The sequence below is a fragment of the Talpa occidentalis genome, unplaced genomic scaffold (assembly GCF_014898055.3).
Source record: "Talpa occidentalis isolate TD23 unplaced genomic scaffold, MPIMG_talOcc4v2.1 talOcc4.1442, whole genome shotgun sequence".
Lineage (NCBI taxonomy): Eukaryota > Metazoa > Chordata > Mammalia > Eulipotyphla > Talpidae > Talpa > Talpa occidentalis.
Window position 1 is genome coordinate 1 of NW_023601480.1, and position 19551 is coordinate 19551.

Genomic DNA, 19551 nt, shown 5'->3' on the forward strand with positions numbered 1-19551 from the left:
TTCTTGCTTGTCAACCCTATCTCAGATTGTGCTTCTTGGGGAACATCACCCCAGCACATCTGTTATATCATGTATCCTTTATCCTCGCTGTGACTCTGAGAAGTCGTCATATGTTTCTCGGTTTTCAGATCAAGAAGCCAAGGTTCAGTGAATTGCCCAAGATGACACAGCACATGGGCTATGCATCCAGGATACAAATTCTAATCTGTCTGCTTCCAATTCTCACACTTTTTAAAAAAAAATTTATTTATGCCTACAAGAACTAGGGTACAGGCCAGAGGTGCAGGGGTGAGAGGATTCACCAGGGACAGAAACAGGCAGACTGACTGAAATACACTGCTGAGGGGAGCAGTGGAAGAGTCAGGAGAGGTCTGCTGCACCATGTGGGTTGCTTCCTGGCTGGACTCAAACTCATGCTGCAGTGGCTGCGGATAGTTTCATAGGCTATTTCTTAACCCCTTGAGCCACCAGGGGGCCCCCAATTCTCACACTTTTTACTCTTCCCCCTTTCAGCCTGGTTGATTCTCTCGATCATGCTTACCCTCTGTTTCAGAGGCAAGTTTGACCCCCAGGACATGGACAAGAATGTGATTGCCATACAGACGGTGTCAGGGATCCTGCAGGGCCCCTTTGACTTGGGCAACCAGCTGCTGGGGCTGAAGGGTGTGATGGAGATGATGGTAGCGCTCTGTGGCTCCGACCGGGAGGCAGACCAGCTGGTGGCCGTGGAAGCCCTCATCCACGCCTCCACCAAGCTCAGCCGTGCCACCTTCATCATCACCAATGGCGTGTCACTGCTCAAAGAGATTTACAAGACCACCAAAAATGAGAAGATCAAGATCCGCACACTGGTGGTGAGTAGGCCGGGGCTTAGAAATGGTGCCAGGGATTGGGGACACCAGGATGGACAGTCTGCAAGGAGGGGGACACCACACTCTTGGGGGCATCCAGAACCTTCCACAGACCCTGCAGAGAGGGTGATAAGCAGGGAGCTGCAAGAACGTAGTCAGGATGATGGACTTACTGTTTAGTCCTAATGGCGTTCACCTTGAATGACATTAACACTGATTAAATTTTTGTCCAACAAGTGTTTTCAGATAAAACTTCAAAAAGTCGGGGCCTCCCCAGTGGCGCAGCAGTTGAGCGTTGGGTTGCGAAGCTGCCCGCTGCTCCCTCAGCAGTGTACTTCTGTCCTTCTGCCTGCTCTGCTCCCCGCTCTGGCTCTGGTGAATTCTCTCACCCTCCCGCGCCTCTGACTATACCCAGTGCTTGCATAAATAAATAAATAAATCTTTAAAAAAAAAAAAAAACTTCAAAAAGTCAGTTTCTTTTTTTTTTTTTTAAAGATTTATTTATACATACAACAACTGGGGTACAAGCCATAGTTGTGGGAGGTGAGAGGATTCACCAGAGACAAGAGTGGGGAACAGAACAGGTGGATTGACTGAAAACACTGCTGAGGGGAGCAGTGGGTGAGACAGGATGTGGGTATCTCCCTCACCGGGGATCGAACTCGTGCTGCTGTGGCTGCAGATAGCTTCATAGGTTGCGTCTTAACCCCTTGAGCCACTAGGGAAGCCCCAGTTTGTTAATCAATTTGTGTATGACTCTGTCAAATCTGTCTCATTTTTTCCCCATTTTCATTTTACAGGAATTATTTTTCATTGATCTTTTCCTTATAAGTAGCTACAGTGAAGATCTGAGACACTGATCTGCTTTTTATTCATATCAAACTTTTAGAAACTAATTTTACCTTCTGTCATTGTGAGTTTTCTCTTATGAAAGATATTTTTTTCCTAACAAGGGTCCAGTTTTTCTTGGGTAAAATTCTGCACATCCAAATTTGTTACCCACAAGCTGTGATTTCTCCACCAATTTTTTGCTATAACAAGTTTTTTTTTTGTTTTTTGTTTTTTTTTGCAGTTGCAGATATAATTAATGTTATCTTGTGCTGATTTTTCAGAATGGCAGGCAAAAACATTTGTGGGTTCAGAAGGGTGGGGGAAAGAGCAGGGCACAAATCTCCTGCCCTGTAGGCATCTACCCTAACCTGGAAGCCTCAGGGAAGGCATCTTGGAAGAGGTGACACCTGAGCTGAGTTTTGTAGCATGCATAGAGGATTTTCCAGGAAAAGAAAAAGGAACAAAGTGTTCCACTCACCAGGACCTGTTTGAGCCATGCCTTGTGGCTGATCCTGCAAGTGTGCCCATCTCTTTCCACAGGGACTCTGTAAGCTGGGCTCTGCGGGTGGCACAGACTACGGCCTCAGGCAGTTTGCTGAAGGGTCAACAGAGAAGCTGGCCAACAGTGTCGCAAGTAAGAGGTCCTATATCCCAGCAGGCCTTCCATCTCCTCTGGGCTGCACCCTCAAGGCTGCAAGGTGGTGGAAGGTTTCTCTCCTGCTACCTCCCCTACCCTGGAATGGCTTCACTCTTTTTTTTTTTTTTTAAATAATCAATTTTATTTTTATGTTCCTCATACAATTGCAACCCTTGGCTTCACTCTCTTGACCTGAGCCTGATGCGGCCCCCGCGCCTCTCCTTCCCCATGTCCAGGTGGCTGTGCAACGCGTCTATTGACACCCGTACCCGGCGATGGGCAGTGGAGGGCTTAGCCTACCTCACGCTGGATGCTGACGTGAAGGACGACTTTGTTCAGGACATCCCTGCCCTGCAGGCCATGTTTGAGCTGGCTAAGGCAAGTGTGGGCCTCGCCTCTGCTCTGCAGAAAGGGCCACTGGAATTTGGCCTTCCACCGAGCCTGGGAAATTGGCCCTGTGTGTCCTTGTGCTGGTTCCCGAACTCCCCTTAGCTCCTTATAACTTCTGGGCACAGAGAGGACCTGGAGGATGATATTTTTCCTGGGATCCTCAGGAAATGAGGTCTTGAGGGACCCAGAGGCACTACCTCCCTCTTCTGGACCCCTCCCGAACTGACCTCCTCTCAGACTTTCCTCCTCTGCTGTGCCAGCCCCCTGTTCAACCTCCTGCTCTTCCCCACCACTAAAGGGAGGAACTATAGGAAGGAGTTTCCACCAGGCCAGACCCAACCCCAGGTCACTCCAGTCTGATGGGAAAGTGAATTGGACTGGACTTATTTTTTTAAAGATTTATTTATTTATGCATACAAGAACTGGGGTACAGTCCAGAGGTACGGGGAGTAAGAGAATTCACTAGAGACAGAGTGGGAAGCAGAACAGGCAGATGAACCGAAAACACTGCTGAGGGGAGCAGCGGGCGAGACAGGAGAGGTCTGCTGCGCCATGTGGGTATCTCCCTGGCCAGCTGGGAATCAAACCCGCGCTGCAGAGGCTGTGGACAGCTTCGCAGTGCTGTGCTCAACCCACTGTGCCACCAGGGAGGCCTGGACTGAACTTTTGAAAGAGGCTCAAAGCAAGGGGGACACCAAGAGGACCCCCATTCCTACTCTCCGGGCTGCCACCTTTGTGAACAGAGCCAGTTCCTTTTTGTCTGGGCCCAAGTCCTCCTCCAAGCTGAGTCCCACCAGCCACATTCCTCCAAACCAACTTCCTACCATGTATGGGACTATTTTAGAAGCAGAGATTTGTCCTAATATTTCCACCTTTCCTCACTTTTCGGTACCTCTCCTTTCTACCCTGTACTCCCAGACCGCTGACAAGACCATCCTGTACTCAGTGGCCACTACCCTGGTGAACTGCACCAACAGTTATGATGTCAAGGAGGTCATCCCCGAGCTGGTGCAGCTTGCCAAGTTCTCCAAGCAGCACGTGCCCGAGGAGCACCCAAGGTGGGGACAGGGCCTGCCAGGGGTGGGGGGCCTGTACCACCAGCCCGCCAGAGGGGCAGAATGGAAAAATTAAGGCTGGCTGGATGTAGAATGTGTGTGATTAGGAGGCTTAGCTAAGGTATGAACTACAGATACGAGCACCTCCAGCAGGAGGTGCTCAGGTATTTTCTTAGTTTTAATTCTCTATTTTGGGATAGAAAATAGAACAATTTGTTGTCTGAGAAAACAAGTGAATGTTCTGCAATTAATGTTGATTTCATGGGTGCCAGACAGTTGTATTTTATGTTTCCAACACTTGAAAACACTTCATTTTTTTTGAAGTAAACTTGCATTCTAACAATTGCATTATATAAGTTTCAGAAGCAAGTCCTTGAGAATCAACATGTGTAATTTTAATATTCACTTTTTTTTCCTGGGATATCTGGATTCTGGGATATGGGTCCTAAGTGGAATAATGAGAGGAGGGACGTGGGTGAGCATTACCCCAGATGAAACAAATCCCTCTGGGGCCCTCCCCAGTGATTCCCTGCAGCAAGTGTACACTTTTGTCTGGATTTGCATGTGAATATATGATCATACTTCCATTCACTAAGGCAGTCAGTTTTTCCAAATGATCAAAGCAATATTATCATCTTGCAAAGTAAGCAAGAAGCTGGACAGTAGAGGAAAAAAAGTCTATTGCAATTATATCATTTCCTCATGACCATGATAAACATTTTGCTATTTTTAAAAAAGATTTATTTATTTACATATACAAGAACTGGTGTAGGCCAGAAGTATGGGGGGTGAGAGGATTCACCAGAGACAGAGTAGGGAGCAGAACAGGTGGATCTACTGAAATACACTGCTGAGGGGAGTAGCTGGTGAGACAAGACAAGAGAGGTCTACTGTGACATGTGGGTCAGCTCCCTGGCTGGGGATTGAACTCATGCCGCAGTGGCTGCCGATAGCTTCATAGTGCTGTGACTTAACCCCTTGTGCCACCAAGGAGGCCCTCTTTTCATAGTTTTTTTTTTTTAAGATTATTTATGCATACAAGAAATGGGGTACAGGCCAGAGGTGTGTGGGCTGAGAGGATTCACCAGAGAAAGTGGGGAGCAGAACAGGCAGATGTACTGAAATACACTGCTGAGGGGAGCAGTGGGCGAGGCAGAAGAGTTCTGCTGAGCCATGTGGGTTTCTCCCTGGCTGGGGATTGAACTTGTGCTTCAGTGGATGGCTATAGCTTCGTAGTGCTGTCTTTAACCCCTTTGCCACCAGGGAGGCCCTCTTTTCATAGTTTTAATCAAGATATAGTTAACATTTTGTGCTCAATTTTGGGGAAATGCTTTATGTGTTTTCCATCTTGCTTTGTCAGTCTCTAAATATTTATTTATTATTTAGACAATTGACATATAACTTTGTATCCACTATAGATATACAGTATAATGGTTTACCTTTTGTGGCATCATTTGTAAAAGCTGCCTATTTCCTGCTGGCAAGGCTGTATAACCTACTACTGCTATAAAGTCCAAATGTAGCTTGTAGAGTTTGCATTTGACAGTCAGCCTGTTCCCAGTCACTCCAAGGAATATCTGTCAACCCTGGGGCTAACTTTGGGTTTCCAGCAAAAACCAAATTCATTGTTCTGTTGGCTTTAGCTGCTCCTGCCCCTTCTAATTCCTGCCTACATCTGCCTATTCTCCCTTGGCAAGCGTGCACTAGTGAAAAGCCAGCCTTTTGCAAGAAATGTAATATATGGGTCATTTGATGTTTTGGTTCATCTTTTTCTTTCACTCCTCTGTGATCTTTGAGATTAATTCTCTTACCATATCAGCTGCTGTGGCTCTGATTAGGAGTGGGGAGGGCAAGAAGGAAGTTGTAGGTAGTCTAACAGAGGAGGCACCTACACCCCCTGGGCCGGAGGAGTAGTTTCCTGTTGCTGCTGTAACAAATTGTCACACACTCAATGGCCTAAAACTACACACATGTATTACCTTCCAGTTCTGGAGATCCAAACTCTAAAATCAGTCTCCCTGGGCCAAAGTCAAGGTATCAACAGGGCTACTTCCTGCTGGAGGTTGTGAAGGGACAGTATCTCCTCATCCTTTTCAGATTCCAAAGGCCACGTTCCTTGGCTTGTGCCCTGGAATATCTCTAACTTCTTGGTGTTGTTGTTGCTTCCACTACTAAGTCTGACCCTCTTGCTTTATAGAGGACTCACAAGGATAATCCAGGATTATCTCCTGTCTGAAAACCCTTAACTTAATCATAACTGCAAAGTCTCTTTTGCACATGCGAGGTGACATGATCCAGGGGTTGGGATGTGGACACATTTGGGACACTATTCAGTCCACCACAAGAATTCAGAAATGCACCATCTTGAGTTCCAGTGCAGATGGGTGTCCGCTCCCTTCGCCATTGCCACCTTTCATCTCCCAGGACAAGAAGGACTTTATAGACATGCGGGTGAAGCGACTCCTGAAGACCGGCGTCATCTCTGTGCTGGCCTGCATGGTGAAGGCGGACAGTGCCATCCTCACCAACCAGACCAAAGAGCTGCTGGCCAGGTGCAGTGGCAGTGGGCAGGGCTGGGGTGAGGGATAGAAAGGGTGGTGGAGTAAATGAGGGAATGAGCTGTTGGGGAGCCAGCCTGGAGAGGAGGCTGATGGGGATCAATATTGAAAAGTGATGTAGTGGGCAGGTCATCTCAGGTGGAAGTTTGTATGGGGGGGGGAAGAGGTCATTGTCTGTATTGGTTCACTGGTTCCCAGGTCCTGTACAGGACCTGCTGTTCCACAAATGAAAGGTACAGGTTCTTTGCAGCCTAATGGGGGCAGCAGATTCAGAGTTACAATGCAGCCCTATGGGTCCTATGATGGGGAAAATACAGAGGGTTGGTGAGAGCACAAGCAGTGGGACCTAACCAGCCAGGAAGGTGGGTGAGTAGGCATCCAGGAAGGCTTCCTGGACAACTTACCAAAGCCCTGAAGGAAGTAAAGGAGCCACCCAAATGCAGGGGAGGGAAGGGCTCCTGGCAGAGGGAACAGCATTTGCAAAGACACTGAGGATGGAGGGAGAATAGCAAATGGGGGCTTGTCCCATAATATTTCTGGAGTGTAGAATGCACAGAAAAGTGATGCTAGATGAGACCAGAGAAGAGGCAATGGGCAGATCATGGAGGTCCTGGGGTGCCTCATGTTTAAGAGTTTCTCTTAGATGGTAGGCAGTGAGGAGCCATTTGTTGTCTCCCTAAATAAAACTCACTTGGCCTCTTCATCCCCAGCTGCCATGCTATGGCAGTATCCTCCCAAGGTGGCTAATTCTGGGGCGCACACACTGGTCGCACTTATCAGGGGTCTGATGACTGTTGTGCTTGTTCTGGGGAGGGTGTGCTGGCGCATTCAGAGTTCTTTATCTTGCCCTGCAGGGTATTCCTGGCACTGTGTGACAACCCGAGAGACCGAGGCACCATTGTGGCTCAAGGTGGTGGCAAGGTAATGGTGGGATAAGGTCTTGCCATCCTAGAAGATGCCCCCTGGGGGAGGAGCACACGCATGTGTCTGTGGAGGGTGCACACATGTGCATGTACCCCCTCTGTCCAACCCAAGAACACTACCCTGTGCCATGTCCTAGCCACCTGGGTTATGGTCATTCAAGCATCTGTGCTGTCTGTGTTCACAGGTCCAAACCAATTTCTGCCTCATTTTATGATGTCAGGCATCAAATGATGCCTCATTTGATGTTGGTGCAAATACAGACTGTGAATGTTGCTGTAGACTAGCCGTTGAGTACTTGCTCTTCCCCCTCTTTAGCTGTGTAACCATGGGCAAATTACTTGACCTCTCTGAGCTATAGTTTCCTCTTCTGTAAAATGGGGCTTGGCCAGAGGCAGAATCACAACTGACTTTGCAGAATGTCACACGGATGAAAGCATTGGCTCATACAAGGCACTGTTTAGAGGCATGTCTATTTAAATTGGTTTTTTGCAGTCAGAAGCGCAGATTCACCAGAGAGACAGAGCAGGCAGACATACACTGATGAATTGGTTTAGCAGCATGAATGCAGAGGCTAGTCAGCTTGCAGCGCTCAACCGCTGATTAAAGGCACTCTTTAAATGTCATTAAATGACTGCTATTTTGATTAGGGTTAACTTGGGCAGAAACTAAAAAAATTAGGGTATCAATCTATTTTTCCCAAAGCAGAGCAAATGTGTGGATGGGGAGGGGATGGGGAGGTAGACCTCCATGTGCGCTGGGAACCAGGGGGACCAAATCCATGATTAAGAATGAAATTGTTTTCTATGATGCTCAAGAGCTGATATAGCTATGTGATGCTCACATAGTCTTCCTGAACCTCTGATGGACAGACAGACAAACACCTGGAAAGGGAACATGGGGAGAGAAGCCGGTGGATGGTCTGTGACTGAGGCATGACCTTGCCCTTTCTTGCAGGCCCTGATTCCCCTGGCTTTGGAGGGCACAGACGTGGGCAAGGTGAAGGCAGCCCATGCCCTCGCGAAGATCGCCGCTGTCTCCAATCCTGACATCGCCTTCCCTGGGGAACGGGTGGGTGTCTGCTGGGTGGGATGGAGCAATGGGAGGCATCTCCTCTGCTCCTGAGGGCATTTCCCTCATTGCCGTGCCCCCAGCCTGGAGGCAGCATGGTGCTGTCTGTCCCAGAGAGGCCATGGATTGGAAGCACCTGGATCCCAGACCTGGCCTGACTGACAGTGTTTGCTCAGAATCTCAGTCATTTTCACCCCAAACTAGAGGAAGCAATCCTGCCCCTCAGGAGCATTGTGAAGACTGGTTTAAAGAGTGGGTGGGCCAGTGTTTTGGAAATTGTAAAGCCAGGCACCTTAAATGTTAGGAACTGGGAAGTGTGGACCCCACTGGACCCACGTCTTGTCCCTCCCACAGGTGTATGAGGTGGTGCGGCCCCTCGTGAAACTCCTGGACACACAGAGGGATGGGCTGCAAAACTACGAGGCTCTCCTAGGCCTCACCAACTTGTCTGCACGGAGTGACAAACTCCGGTGAGTGAGACGTGGAGGGCACAGGGGTAGGAGAGGTGTCCCATAAAGTGTTGGATGAAATTTCATACACATCATGTGTGAAAAGTGGTCTTCTCTGAGGACAGGCCCAAAGGCATTCAAAGAAGGGCCTCCCTGGTGGCACAAGGGGTTAAGATGCAACCTATGAAGCTATCTGCAGCTGCTGCAGTGTGAGTTCGATCCCTGGCCAGGGAGCTACCCACATGGCGCAGCTGACCTCTCCTGACTTGCCTCTCCCCTCAGCAGTGTATTTCAGTCAGTCTACCTGTTCTGTTCTCCACTGTCTCTGGTGAATCCTCTCACCCACGCCCCACCCCTCTGGCCTGTATCCCAGCTCTTGTATGCATAAATAAATGAATCTTTTTTAAAAAGGCATTCAAAGAATGACAGTAGGAGGGATTTTTGGGAAAAACCACATAGCAAGTATATAAAGCCACTGGAGATTGTAAGGACACTTCTTTCTGAAATAGTAAAAGAGCTGAAGTGTACTCCTTCTTGGAAGCAGTGGGGTGGAGTGTATTGGATTGAGAGTCTTTTGTTTGTAAGTGCAGAGAAGTTAACCACAGCTGGTGGGAGTGTAAAGGGAACTTGTTGGCCTATGTAAATGAAAAGTCCTGGGCATCCAGATTCAAGTGTGGCTTTAGGCCAGGGCAAGAGCTGTCCCAGGGCCTTGTTCTTCCCTCCTCTCCTGTCTGTGTCATCCTACTCTGCGGATGCCTTCCCCTCTCATGGTCACAGGGAAGCTCCAGACCTCGCACCTTCTTGGCCTCACAGTCATCAGGAGACACAGAGAGAACTTAATTCCCTAACAATTAAACCTAAGAATCTCCAGTTGTCAGATATTCTTTCTGGAACCCATCACTATGGCCAGGATTCTCTCTATGCTCTGTCATTTAGTTCATGCCCATTGGCACTCCCGCTGGAGTTGGGGGCTGGACCTATGCCATCCATGCCTTGCTGAGTGGGGTTGCGGAAGGGATGCCACCAGGATGGAAAATGGCCCCTGGGGTGACCCCCAAACCCCAAATATGCACTGTGGGGGACTCAGTGGCCTCTCTTCCTCCATCTTTCCCACTCCAGGCGGAAGATCTTTAAGGAGAAGGCCTTGCCAGACATTGAGAACTACATGTTTGAGAACCATGACCAGCTACGACAGGCGGCCACTGAGTGCATGTGCAACATGGTGGTGAACAAGGAGGTGAGGGGCTCAGGTGGGGACTGGTCAGGCCTGGGGTGAGACTTTGGGCTGTTACAATGATAGTAAGGTAGCATTCGTCAGAGAAGCCAGGAATCCACTCTTTCCTGGACGATAGCCCCCTCCTTGTAGGGGCCCTTAGAGGTGACAGGGAAACACACAAAATAACATTATTTATGCCTGATTGGGGCTTTGACCCCAAAGCCTGGGCTGGATGAGGTAGAAGATACCACTAAATGCTTCTCTAAATCATTTAGTTCTATATCATCTCATAGTAATGCAGGATATGAGACCAGGGACCCACAGAAGTAAAGAGAGGCCAGTAGACCACTTGCATTTGTTGGAGTTCCACATAAAGAACTGAAGAAATTCAAAAATAGTTATACACAATTTTAGAACACTCAGTGTTAACATTTAATGAACTATCCCGGTTTCCATAGAAACTGCAATGCCTTCTAACTTCACAGAATAATCCCGGGATTTATTTATTTATTTATTTTAAAAGATTTATTTATTTATTTATACAAGCACTGGGTACAGTCAGAAGCGGGGGACCCTCGCCCGGCGGCTGGGGATCGAACCAGCGCTACAGAGACTGTGGGCAGCTTCACAACCCAGCGCTCAACCGCTGTGCCACCGGGGAAGCCCATTTTATGTTTATAAACATAAAATGAATTCAGAACATCTCAGTGAACTCATGATCCAGTAAAGGGATAAATTAGTCATATGATGCTGAAAGTCTCCTTTCTGTCCCTCTAGTATCCTGCTATGGCTGTAGGCATAGCCTCATCAGGGATGACCAGAGGGTATAAATTGATGCCCTTCATGACATGACAGGCCAATTGTGAGACCACTCTGTTCCCTCTCAGCACTTGACTAGAGTCCTGGATCTTCTCTGTTATAGGGGGAAAACCCAACCCATGAAAGCCTGTTAAATCAAAAGAAACAATGCTACCCAGGCTCTCCAGGAGACTAGCCTGAGCCTGGGCTGGGGGTCTACCAGCCATGTGGGAGACAGAGAGAGTATGTCTAAGGAAAGGGGAGGACAGAGACAATGGGAGGGGGTGCAGCCTTCTCCCCATCCCCCTCAGGAGTACCAGCTGCTGCAATAACCAGAATCAAAATATAGAGCAGCCCCAGCAGGATAGAAGTTCACTTCTCGCCTACATTTGGACCACATGGCTCTCTTCCAAGTGGTGATTTGGGGATCCAGGCTTCTTTGGTTGATCCACCCTGAGAGTGGTCTCCTTTGGTGAGATGGTGACCAGAAGAGAGGCTATGGGAACGCACCCATGGTACCCCACGGTGGCCTGGAAGTGACAGTCACTCACCCTCACCTTCCATTGATGAGAACTAGTTCAAGGTGCAAGAAGTGGGGGGATGTAGTCCTTCTAGGCAGCTGCTTCCCAGTTACCACTGTGCCCCCAGGAGAAGGGGACTGCACTGACCACCTCTCAGGACCTCTGCTCCAGCTTTAGGGAGATGAGATGGAGGGTCATACCATGGGCATTTGCAACCTTTGACCCCTCTTGGAACTTTGCATCTAGGAAACTTGACCCAATAAATCACCCTTAAACTTAGAGACCAGATTTTACTGTAGAACACAGGGATCAGTGTGCTGAGATATGTCAGTACCCTGGGCCCTGGACAACTCTCCTGGCTTCCGCATCCTGGGGAGGCCTCATCCCTCACCTGGTGGAGACTACAGCAGTTTTTTAATACCAACACACTACCCAGATGTCTTTGCTCCTGCCCCATTCCTTGTGCTTGCAGGGGCTGCAAAGTCATTCTGTGGCAGATGCTGAAATTCCATCTGTTATAGGAGAAACATTCCAGGACTCCCCAAAAGGAAGTAAAGCATTCTTTTCAGGCATCTTTTACCATCCAGGAGTCTGTGCCTGCCTCTTTGCCTCTTTTCCCTGCTGTGGAGAACTGAATGCAAACAGAGGTGGAGCCTGTTGTATGGGGAACCCCCTAATCTCTTTAATGTTTTTAGTAGGAGGAGCTTGTAGCCCCTTTATCCATTCATCCATCCAATCAGGGAATACTTCCTGGGAGAGGTGGCATGGGTGAACTGCTCAAGGGAATATTCCGCGGGATCCTGGATCAGAGAACACGGCTTCAGACACACAGTTTCCTCTCTGGGCTGAGGCTTGTGCTGCCTCCCACAGGTACAGGAGAGGTTTCTGGCTGATGGGAATGACCGACTGAAGTTGGTGGTGCTGCTCTGTGGGGAGGATGATGACAAGGTGCAGAATGCAGCGGCCGGGGCCCTGGCTATCCTGACAGAAGCACACAAGAAACTGTGCATCAAGATGACCCAAGTGGTAAGAGTGGGTCCTGGGGGACCATGGGGCTGGGTGGGCTCAGAGAATCCCCAGGCCACATTGGCTGGCCCTCTGGGCAGAGGCCAGTCTCATGGTATCCCCTGCAAGCCCCTGGGTATCTGTTGCTACCGCTTAAAGACAAGAGAATCTATACCCTTCAGCCTCTTACATCAATTCTTTGGACTCCCCAGGTGTGCCAGCTCAAGTCCCTGGCAACTATCGTTTCCTCCATTGCCTTTGCTTATTACTGATCACTTAAGAAAAATAATAACACTGACTGCTGCTGTGAAGTCCCTGAGATCCGCCAAAGCAGCATGGACATGGTTGGTGCCAACAAGAGCTTGTGGTTTGGCCATGAGACCATAGATTTTCTTAATTGGGCATGATGGCCAGCTCCTTTGGTGGGACTGTGGCCACTGCAGTAGATGTAATGGCAGTGATATTTACACAATCATGGACATGGGGCTGCAACATGACACTTTCCTCATTTCATCAAACCAAAATTAGTCCATGGTATCATCTTCACAGAAGGTAAAAAATGTACACATCTCAATTTCAAATGTGCTCAAATCTGCTTCAAAGGCAGGCTCTTTTAGACAGTTGGTTTAAGGAGTGTGTTTGCATGTGTGTGTTTTCTAAGTTGCACAGGGCTTATGTTGTCCTGGAATGGAGATGGGGTGGGCATGGGGTGGGGGTCTCTACTGGGTATAGCTCACTCTACGTAGTTGTTGGGCTTCAGTCTTTCCCTTAAGCTTCTCAGAACTGAAAGTTGTGCAGGAATCACCTGCATGGCTCATTGAAACTTACCCCCAGACATTCTGATTGAGTAGACTGGGGGTGGGACTTACTGTGTCCCTGCATTGTTCTGCAGGTTCACATCTATTAAGTCATTTCATCCTCCTAACCCTGTCTGGTGGTGTGATTATTGTTATCCCTACTTTACAGATGAGGAAATTGAAAGCAGAAAAATAACTAGCTCAAGGCCACACAGCCATTAGTTGGGAAGGGTTTAGAACCTTCAGGAAAGCTAACCCTCTAGGGGCTCAGAAGTCTCCACTGCATTCGCATCTTCGCACTGGCATCCGGGGGACTCTGTGAAGCTGCTCAACCTAACATGTTGGATACTGGACCTCTCTATAGTCTCACATAGAAATACACCCTGGGAAGCCAGGCACCTGTCCCTCCAGCCCTGGGATCCTAATTCAATAGGATCTATCACCTCTTCCCTTAGTCCCCGGTCTTCCCAGGAAATGATGGGCACTGGACCCATTATCGTAAGTTACCCACCAGCATTCAATCTTGCCCTGAATGCTACCACAGATAGTGGAACTTTCTTTTTTATTTTTTTTAAGATTTCCTTATTTATGCATACAAGAGCTGGGGTACAGGCCAGAGGTGTTGGGGGGGTGGTGAGAGGATTCACCAGAGACAGAGTGGGGAGCAGAACAGGCAGACTGACTGAAATACACTGCTAAGGGGAGCAGTGGGTGAGACAGGAGAGGTCTGCTGCGCCATGTGGGTTGATCCCTGGCCGCCCAGGGATCTAACTCGTGCTGCAGAGGCTGTGGATTGCTTCATAGTGCGGTGCTTAACCCCTTGCGCCACCAGGGAGGCCCAACTAGCAGAACTTTCATTTTCTTTCCTTGTGGTAGGACACTCAGTGCAGTTTACAGAAGTCCACTTAGAAGCTCAGAAGCCAATAATTCTCCTTTTCTCCTCCTCTGTGTCTATCTCTCCAATTTGAGAACAGTGCATGTAAAAAGGGGCTCCCTGGTGACAAATGGAGGGTGAGGGTACAGGTATGAGGAAGCAAAGGGGACATAAGTGTCTGAAATCATCATCATCCCTATTCATTTGTTGAACTCTTACTAGCTCAAGCCTCCATGTGAAGCTCTTTCCATGAATCATCTCCTTAAACTACCACAATGTTAAGAGGTAGGCAGAGCAGGACAGATGAGACACCTGAGGCTTGGAGAGATTAAATATTGTAACTCAGCTAAGGTCATGGGTGAGCACATAGAGACCTGAACACTGCCTGCTCTCTCTGACTCCAAAGCCCACGTTGATAACCATTCTGCTCAGCTGCCCATATGTGTCTGTTGGATGATGTAAGAGCCTAGTCTCTTGGTACTAGTCTCGGCTCCATCTGTCTCTGGAATGATTGCAGTGGTCTAGAGTCCTGTACTCCCATGCATAGTAGTTGGACTGCTTCACATCTGGCAGTGGTGGGGAGAGATGGAGGATGGATGGAGAAGACATACTCCTGACACCAGTTTTGATTCCAGTTGAAGTCAGGGCTGGAACTCATGTCTCAGAGGATACTTGGGTGGGCAGGAGCAGGCATTGCCATTGTGCCCAGAATTAGAATCCTCCTTTCTGAATACTCTTGATAACCATTACACTCAGGCATGCGGTGGGCCTGTACCTTTGCTCCTCAAGACACTTAAAACATAAATGGAGTGGTGGATATTTGGCTTTTACTATTTCCAGATGTATGACCATGGCTAATTCACTTCCCCTCTTGACCTCAGTCTGTCCACTTTAATCCCAATTAAATGGATTGGATTATTGCAAATTCCCTCTAGTTCTCTGATTCCTGCCTTGGTCCAGGTAAGGAGATAGGCTAGTCCCAAGGGTCTTGGAGGCACGTGTCAAGTTCCATATGCAAATAACCAGGTCTGTATTTGACTCTTTAGAGAACAGAATCTGGGCCTTCTGCTCATCTTGTCCAAAAACTCTTCTCTCTGTCTCTCCACTGATTCCTCTCATCCTTCCTTCTCTCCCACCCCAACCTCCAGACAACTCAGTGGCTAGAGATCCTACAGAGGCTTTGCTTGCATGACCAGCTGTCAGTCCAACACCGAGGCCTAGTCATTGCCTACAACCTGCTGGTGGCTGATGCTGAGCTGGCCAAGAAGCTGGTGGAGAGTGAGCTGCTGGAGATCCTGACTGTGGTGGGCAAACAGGAGCCGGATGAGAAGAGAGCAGCAGTGGTTCAGACAGCCCGGGAATGTCTCATCAAGTGCATGGATTATGGCTTCATTAAACCTGTGTCTTAGGGGCCCACAGGATGCTGGGGCTGATCCTGTGCTGTGCAGAGTCCTGAGCTGCAGGCTCCGGGGGTGTCAGTTCAGTTAAGGATCATAGCAGTGATCATGATGTCTCACGTGAAAGACTTGATTGCTCCCTGAGCTGCAAATCCCTTTGCCCTAGGAAAGTTTGCATGTGTCATTGACCCTCTTATTCCCTGTCTCCCTATATCTATCCTATTCCAGAAATCACTAGAATAATTTTCATCTGTGATTTTGAAGTAAGGTTGGATAATTTTTTCTGTACTCATTCCAAAGGCCAGGATGATGGGCTGAAGTTCTGTATTTTGGAAAATGAATTGAGTGGTAAGGTAGAACCTAACAGGTGTGTGAATATAAAGGTTGTTGATGTTGTACCTGGATGTGCTGGTTTTTATACCCTCTTTCCCACACTGTTTGAACAAGGCTGCCCAGAACTGCATGTGTCAGCTATCCCAACCCCATGCCTAGTAACATATCTGTGATGGAAATACAATTTATGTTCAATGGGTGATATGATTTTGCAATCTGAATGGAAAAAGTCTTCAAAGCAAGACGGACATAATGTATATCAGATCAACTCAAAGTAATTTAAACCCCCCAGAATTCATTAGTTTACATCTTGGCTCTCAGGGGAAGGTCTGACATTGCTGGAGCCAGGGTTCAAATGTCACCAATATTATTTTCCTGTGGGTGTCCTTATTGCTCTCATGCCCCTTCCCCATATACTGGTTTTGATTTCCTCTGCATTGGCCATATTTTCTGGCAGGCTCTCTCTATTTGGTGGGAAAAATAGTGATTAGAAGCTTCATTCTTACATAGGTGTTATAACTCATAATTATGGCAGAGAAGAGAGAACCATTTCCAGTAACCCAGCAAAATTCCCTGGGCATTTTTCATTCTGATATGTCTAATTTTTATCACATTTCTATTTTATATTAAAGTATATATCATGGGGCCTCCCCGGTGGTGCAGCGGTAGAGCCCTGGGTTGCGAAGCTGCCTGCGGCCTCTGCGGCGCTGGTTCGGTCCCCGGCTGCTCCCCGGCTGCTCCCCGGCCACCGGAGGAGGGTCCCACATGGCGCGCAGACCTCTCCTGCCGCCCGCTGCTCCCCTCAGCAGTGTACTTCGGTCCTTCTGCCTGCTCTGCTCCCTGCTCTGGCTCTGGTGAATTCTCTCACCCTCCTGCGCTTCTGACTGTACCCAGTGCATGTATAAACAAAACAAACAAATAAATAAATAAATAAAACATGCCTCTATTTAAAAAATAAAAAAATAAAGTATATATCATATTTTCATTTCTCATTAGTGGAGTAAAGAAGAAAAAAATAATGATTATTTCATAGTACAAGGAAAACACTTGATAAAAATTCAACAATTCATGATAAAATTTTTCAGTAAATGAAAAATAGGAGACTTCCTTAGTCTGATCAAGATTACCTGCATAAGGTCTACTGCCAATGTCATATTTAATGACCCCCTGAGATTAAGAATGAGCCAACAATACTTGTTATTTTCAATTCTATTTGACTTTGTACTGGAGGTTCTAACTAGTGTAGTAAGACAAGAACAGGAACTGCAAAGCATAAAGATTGAAAATCAATAAATAAAAGCTTCAAATAAGTCACACAACAGGATTTTACAGTCTGAAAAAAACTACAGATAAATTTTTGGAAGTAATAAGTGACTTTAGATACCATTTACAAAAATCAATTGTATTTCTGTATACCTGTAACAATTAGGAAATTAAAATTTAAAAGATTATGCCATTTATAATAGTATAATACAATCAAATGCCTAGGAATAAATCAAATGAAAAATGCTAAAGGACTTTTCATTAGAAAACTATAAAATGACTGAGAGAAATAGAAGAAAACCAACATTAGTGAGAATTATTCCCATGTTCATGGACTGAATGACTCAACACTAGACATTTAAATTCTCCCCAAACTGACACATCGAGCCCATGAAATAACAATTAAGCTTTGAGTTTTGGGGGTGACAGAGACAAAAAATTATTTCTAAAATGTATATGAAAATGCATATTCAAGAATAGTAATGCCTATCCTGAAGAAGAATAAAGTTGGAGCAAATCAGGCACTTAATAAAATAGGTCAAAAAGTATATGAAAATATAATCAACCTAATTATCAGGAAAAATGTAAAAATTATTGAGATACCCTACAGATCCACAAGAATGGCTAATATTAAAAAAAAAAAACTGACAAAACCAAGTGTGGTTGATAGTGTGGAGTAACTAGATGGAACTGATGCACAGAAGTCTGGAAGGTAGATTGTTACCACCACTTGGGGAAATGTATTTGGCAGTATTCCCTTAAAGTGTTTGGCAGCCACTAAAGTGGAATCTATGCATAGCCTGCAACTCCTAGGTACACAACATAAATATGTACTTATGTGCACCCATAAACATGTAGGACAATCAAAGGGAACATTTTTCATAACACCCAAGAGGAAATAACTGCAAAGTCCATACAAAAAGAACAATTGTTACCATATTTATTCAGGAGCAAATGATATACCAGTGTAAGTGAACAAACTATGCTACATGCAACAATATGGAACTAGCTTACAAAACATAATTCATTGAATTCATAACATATTTAGTGAAAGAAGCTGGACCTAACAGAATAGACTATATACTGAGTGAATGGTTCCACTTAGCATCAAAACCAGACAAAACCAATCTATGATATTAACAGTCAGGATACTATTACTATAGAGAAAAGGGAATGAGGAATGAAGGGGATATGAATGAATTTTACAGCCTGGGTGTTTTCACTTTCATCAAGCTTATGATTGGTGCATTTTTCTGCACAATGCATACAAGAACTGGGGTACAGGTCAGCGATGCAGGGGGTGAGAGGATTCACCAGAGACAGAGTGGGGAGCAGAACAGGCAGATCTACTAAAATACACGGCTGAGGGGAGCAGCGGGGCGAGACAGGAGAGGTCTGCTGCGCCATGTGGAATGCTCCCTGGCCTGCAGAGGTTGTGGATTGCTTCATCATTCAGTGGACCACCAGGGAGGCCCCATGAATAGTCAGTATTAATTGTTCCCTTCCTTTAATCTGCTTGATATTCCCTGTTCTTTAGAGCCGTTGTGATGTGACACCAGGATGAATTCCCCACTCAAGGATCTGTGTTTCGGTGCTAGGGGTGAACGAATATCGAGGTAGAAAACAGGAAGAGAGATATATTGGGAGAAGAAAATGGACAAATATGGTCTAATATAATACCACACTGCTCTCAGTTTCTCTTTGTTAGATTGGCTTAAAGGAGACTTAATAAAAAATTTAAAAATTTGTCTCCCCTATTATTTCCCTCTTTTAATAGTATCATGTTTCTCAATGCTTATCTTTGTACTTTTAAATATACTAACTTGGGCCTCCCCTGGTGGCGCAGCAGTTGAGCACTGCGCTAGAGGCTGCCGCAGCCTGCAGAGCCGGTTCGATTCCGGCACCAGGGAGGGTCCCACATAGCGCGGAACCTTTCTGCTGACCCGCTTCTCCTCAGCAGTGTATTTCGTCAGTCTGCCTGTTCTGTTTTCCCACTCTGTTTCTGGTGAATCCTCTCATCCTCCCACGCTTCTGACTGTACCAGTGATTGCATAAATAAATAAATAAATCTTAAAAATATATATATCTTACTTTCTACAAGTAGAGTTATCAGTTTGAAATGGTAATCTTTTTGTTAGATATAGACCTATGATAGGCCACACAAACTTTCCCTTGTTGTCTTCTGTGTTTTCTCCTCATGGGCATGCAATTTCTGTATTGTCACAGTGCATGTCATTTACAAATCATGTACACAGCTTTACCTCCAACTTTGTTTTCAGTTTTAAGATCTTTAGGCAGTCTTCACTGATGACCTTTCTGCCAAAATCCCTACAATCATTTATGGTTGGATGAAGCTCATACTCTAATTTAGTTTGTCAGGAATGATAGTAGTTTCAAGGGAATGATCTTCCCTGTTCTTAATTATACAAAATGCAAAATGTCTCTATTCTCCACTCATGGAAGACTGAGTGACTGCATAGAAAAACTGACATACCATGGCTCACACTATCTTTCTTTCGCTCTTGTGCTGATGTACCGCACTGTTTTCTGCATGAAACCTTCTGAGAAGACCAATGCCAACCTG

General features: G+C 46.6%; 1 protein-coding gene across 1 annotated transcript; it reads left to right on the forward strand.

Annotated features, from left to right (window-relative positions):
* Positions 1 to 513: 513 nt before the first annotated feature.
* On the forward strand, positions 514 to 15883 carry LOC119245496 (protein unc-45 homolog B-like; the record flags this gene model as incomplete). Its single annotated transcript, XM_037511571.2, is given in 12 exon segments — positions 514 to 854; positions 2223 to 2301; positions 2304 to 2316; positions 2556 to 2697; positions 3628 to 3767; positions 6140 to 6316; positions 7177 to 7243; positions 8201 to 8314; positions 8669 to 8784; positions 9883 to 10000; positions 12169 to 12324; positions 15123 to 15883. Coding segments are annotated over 12 exon segments (1724 nt in total), but the record flags the coding sequence as incomplete, so codon positions are not given.
* Positions 15884 to 19551: the final 3668 nt, after the last annotated feature.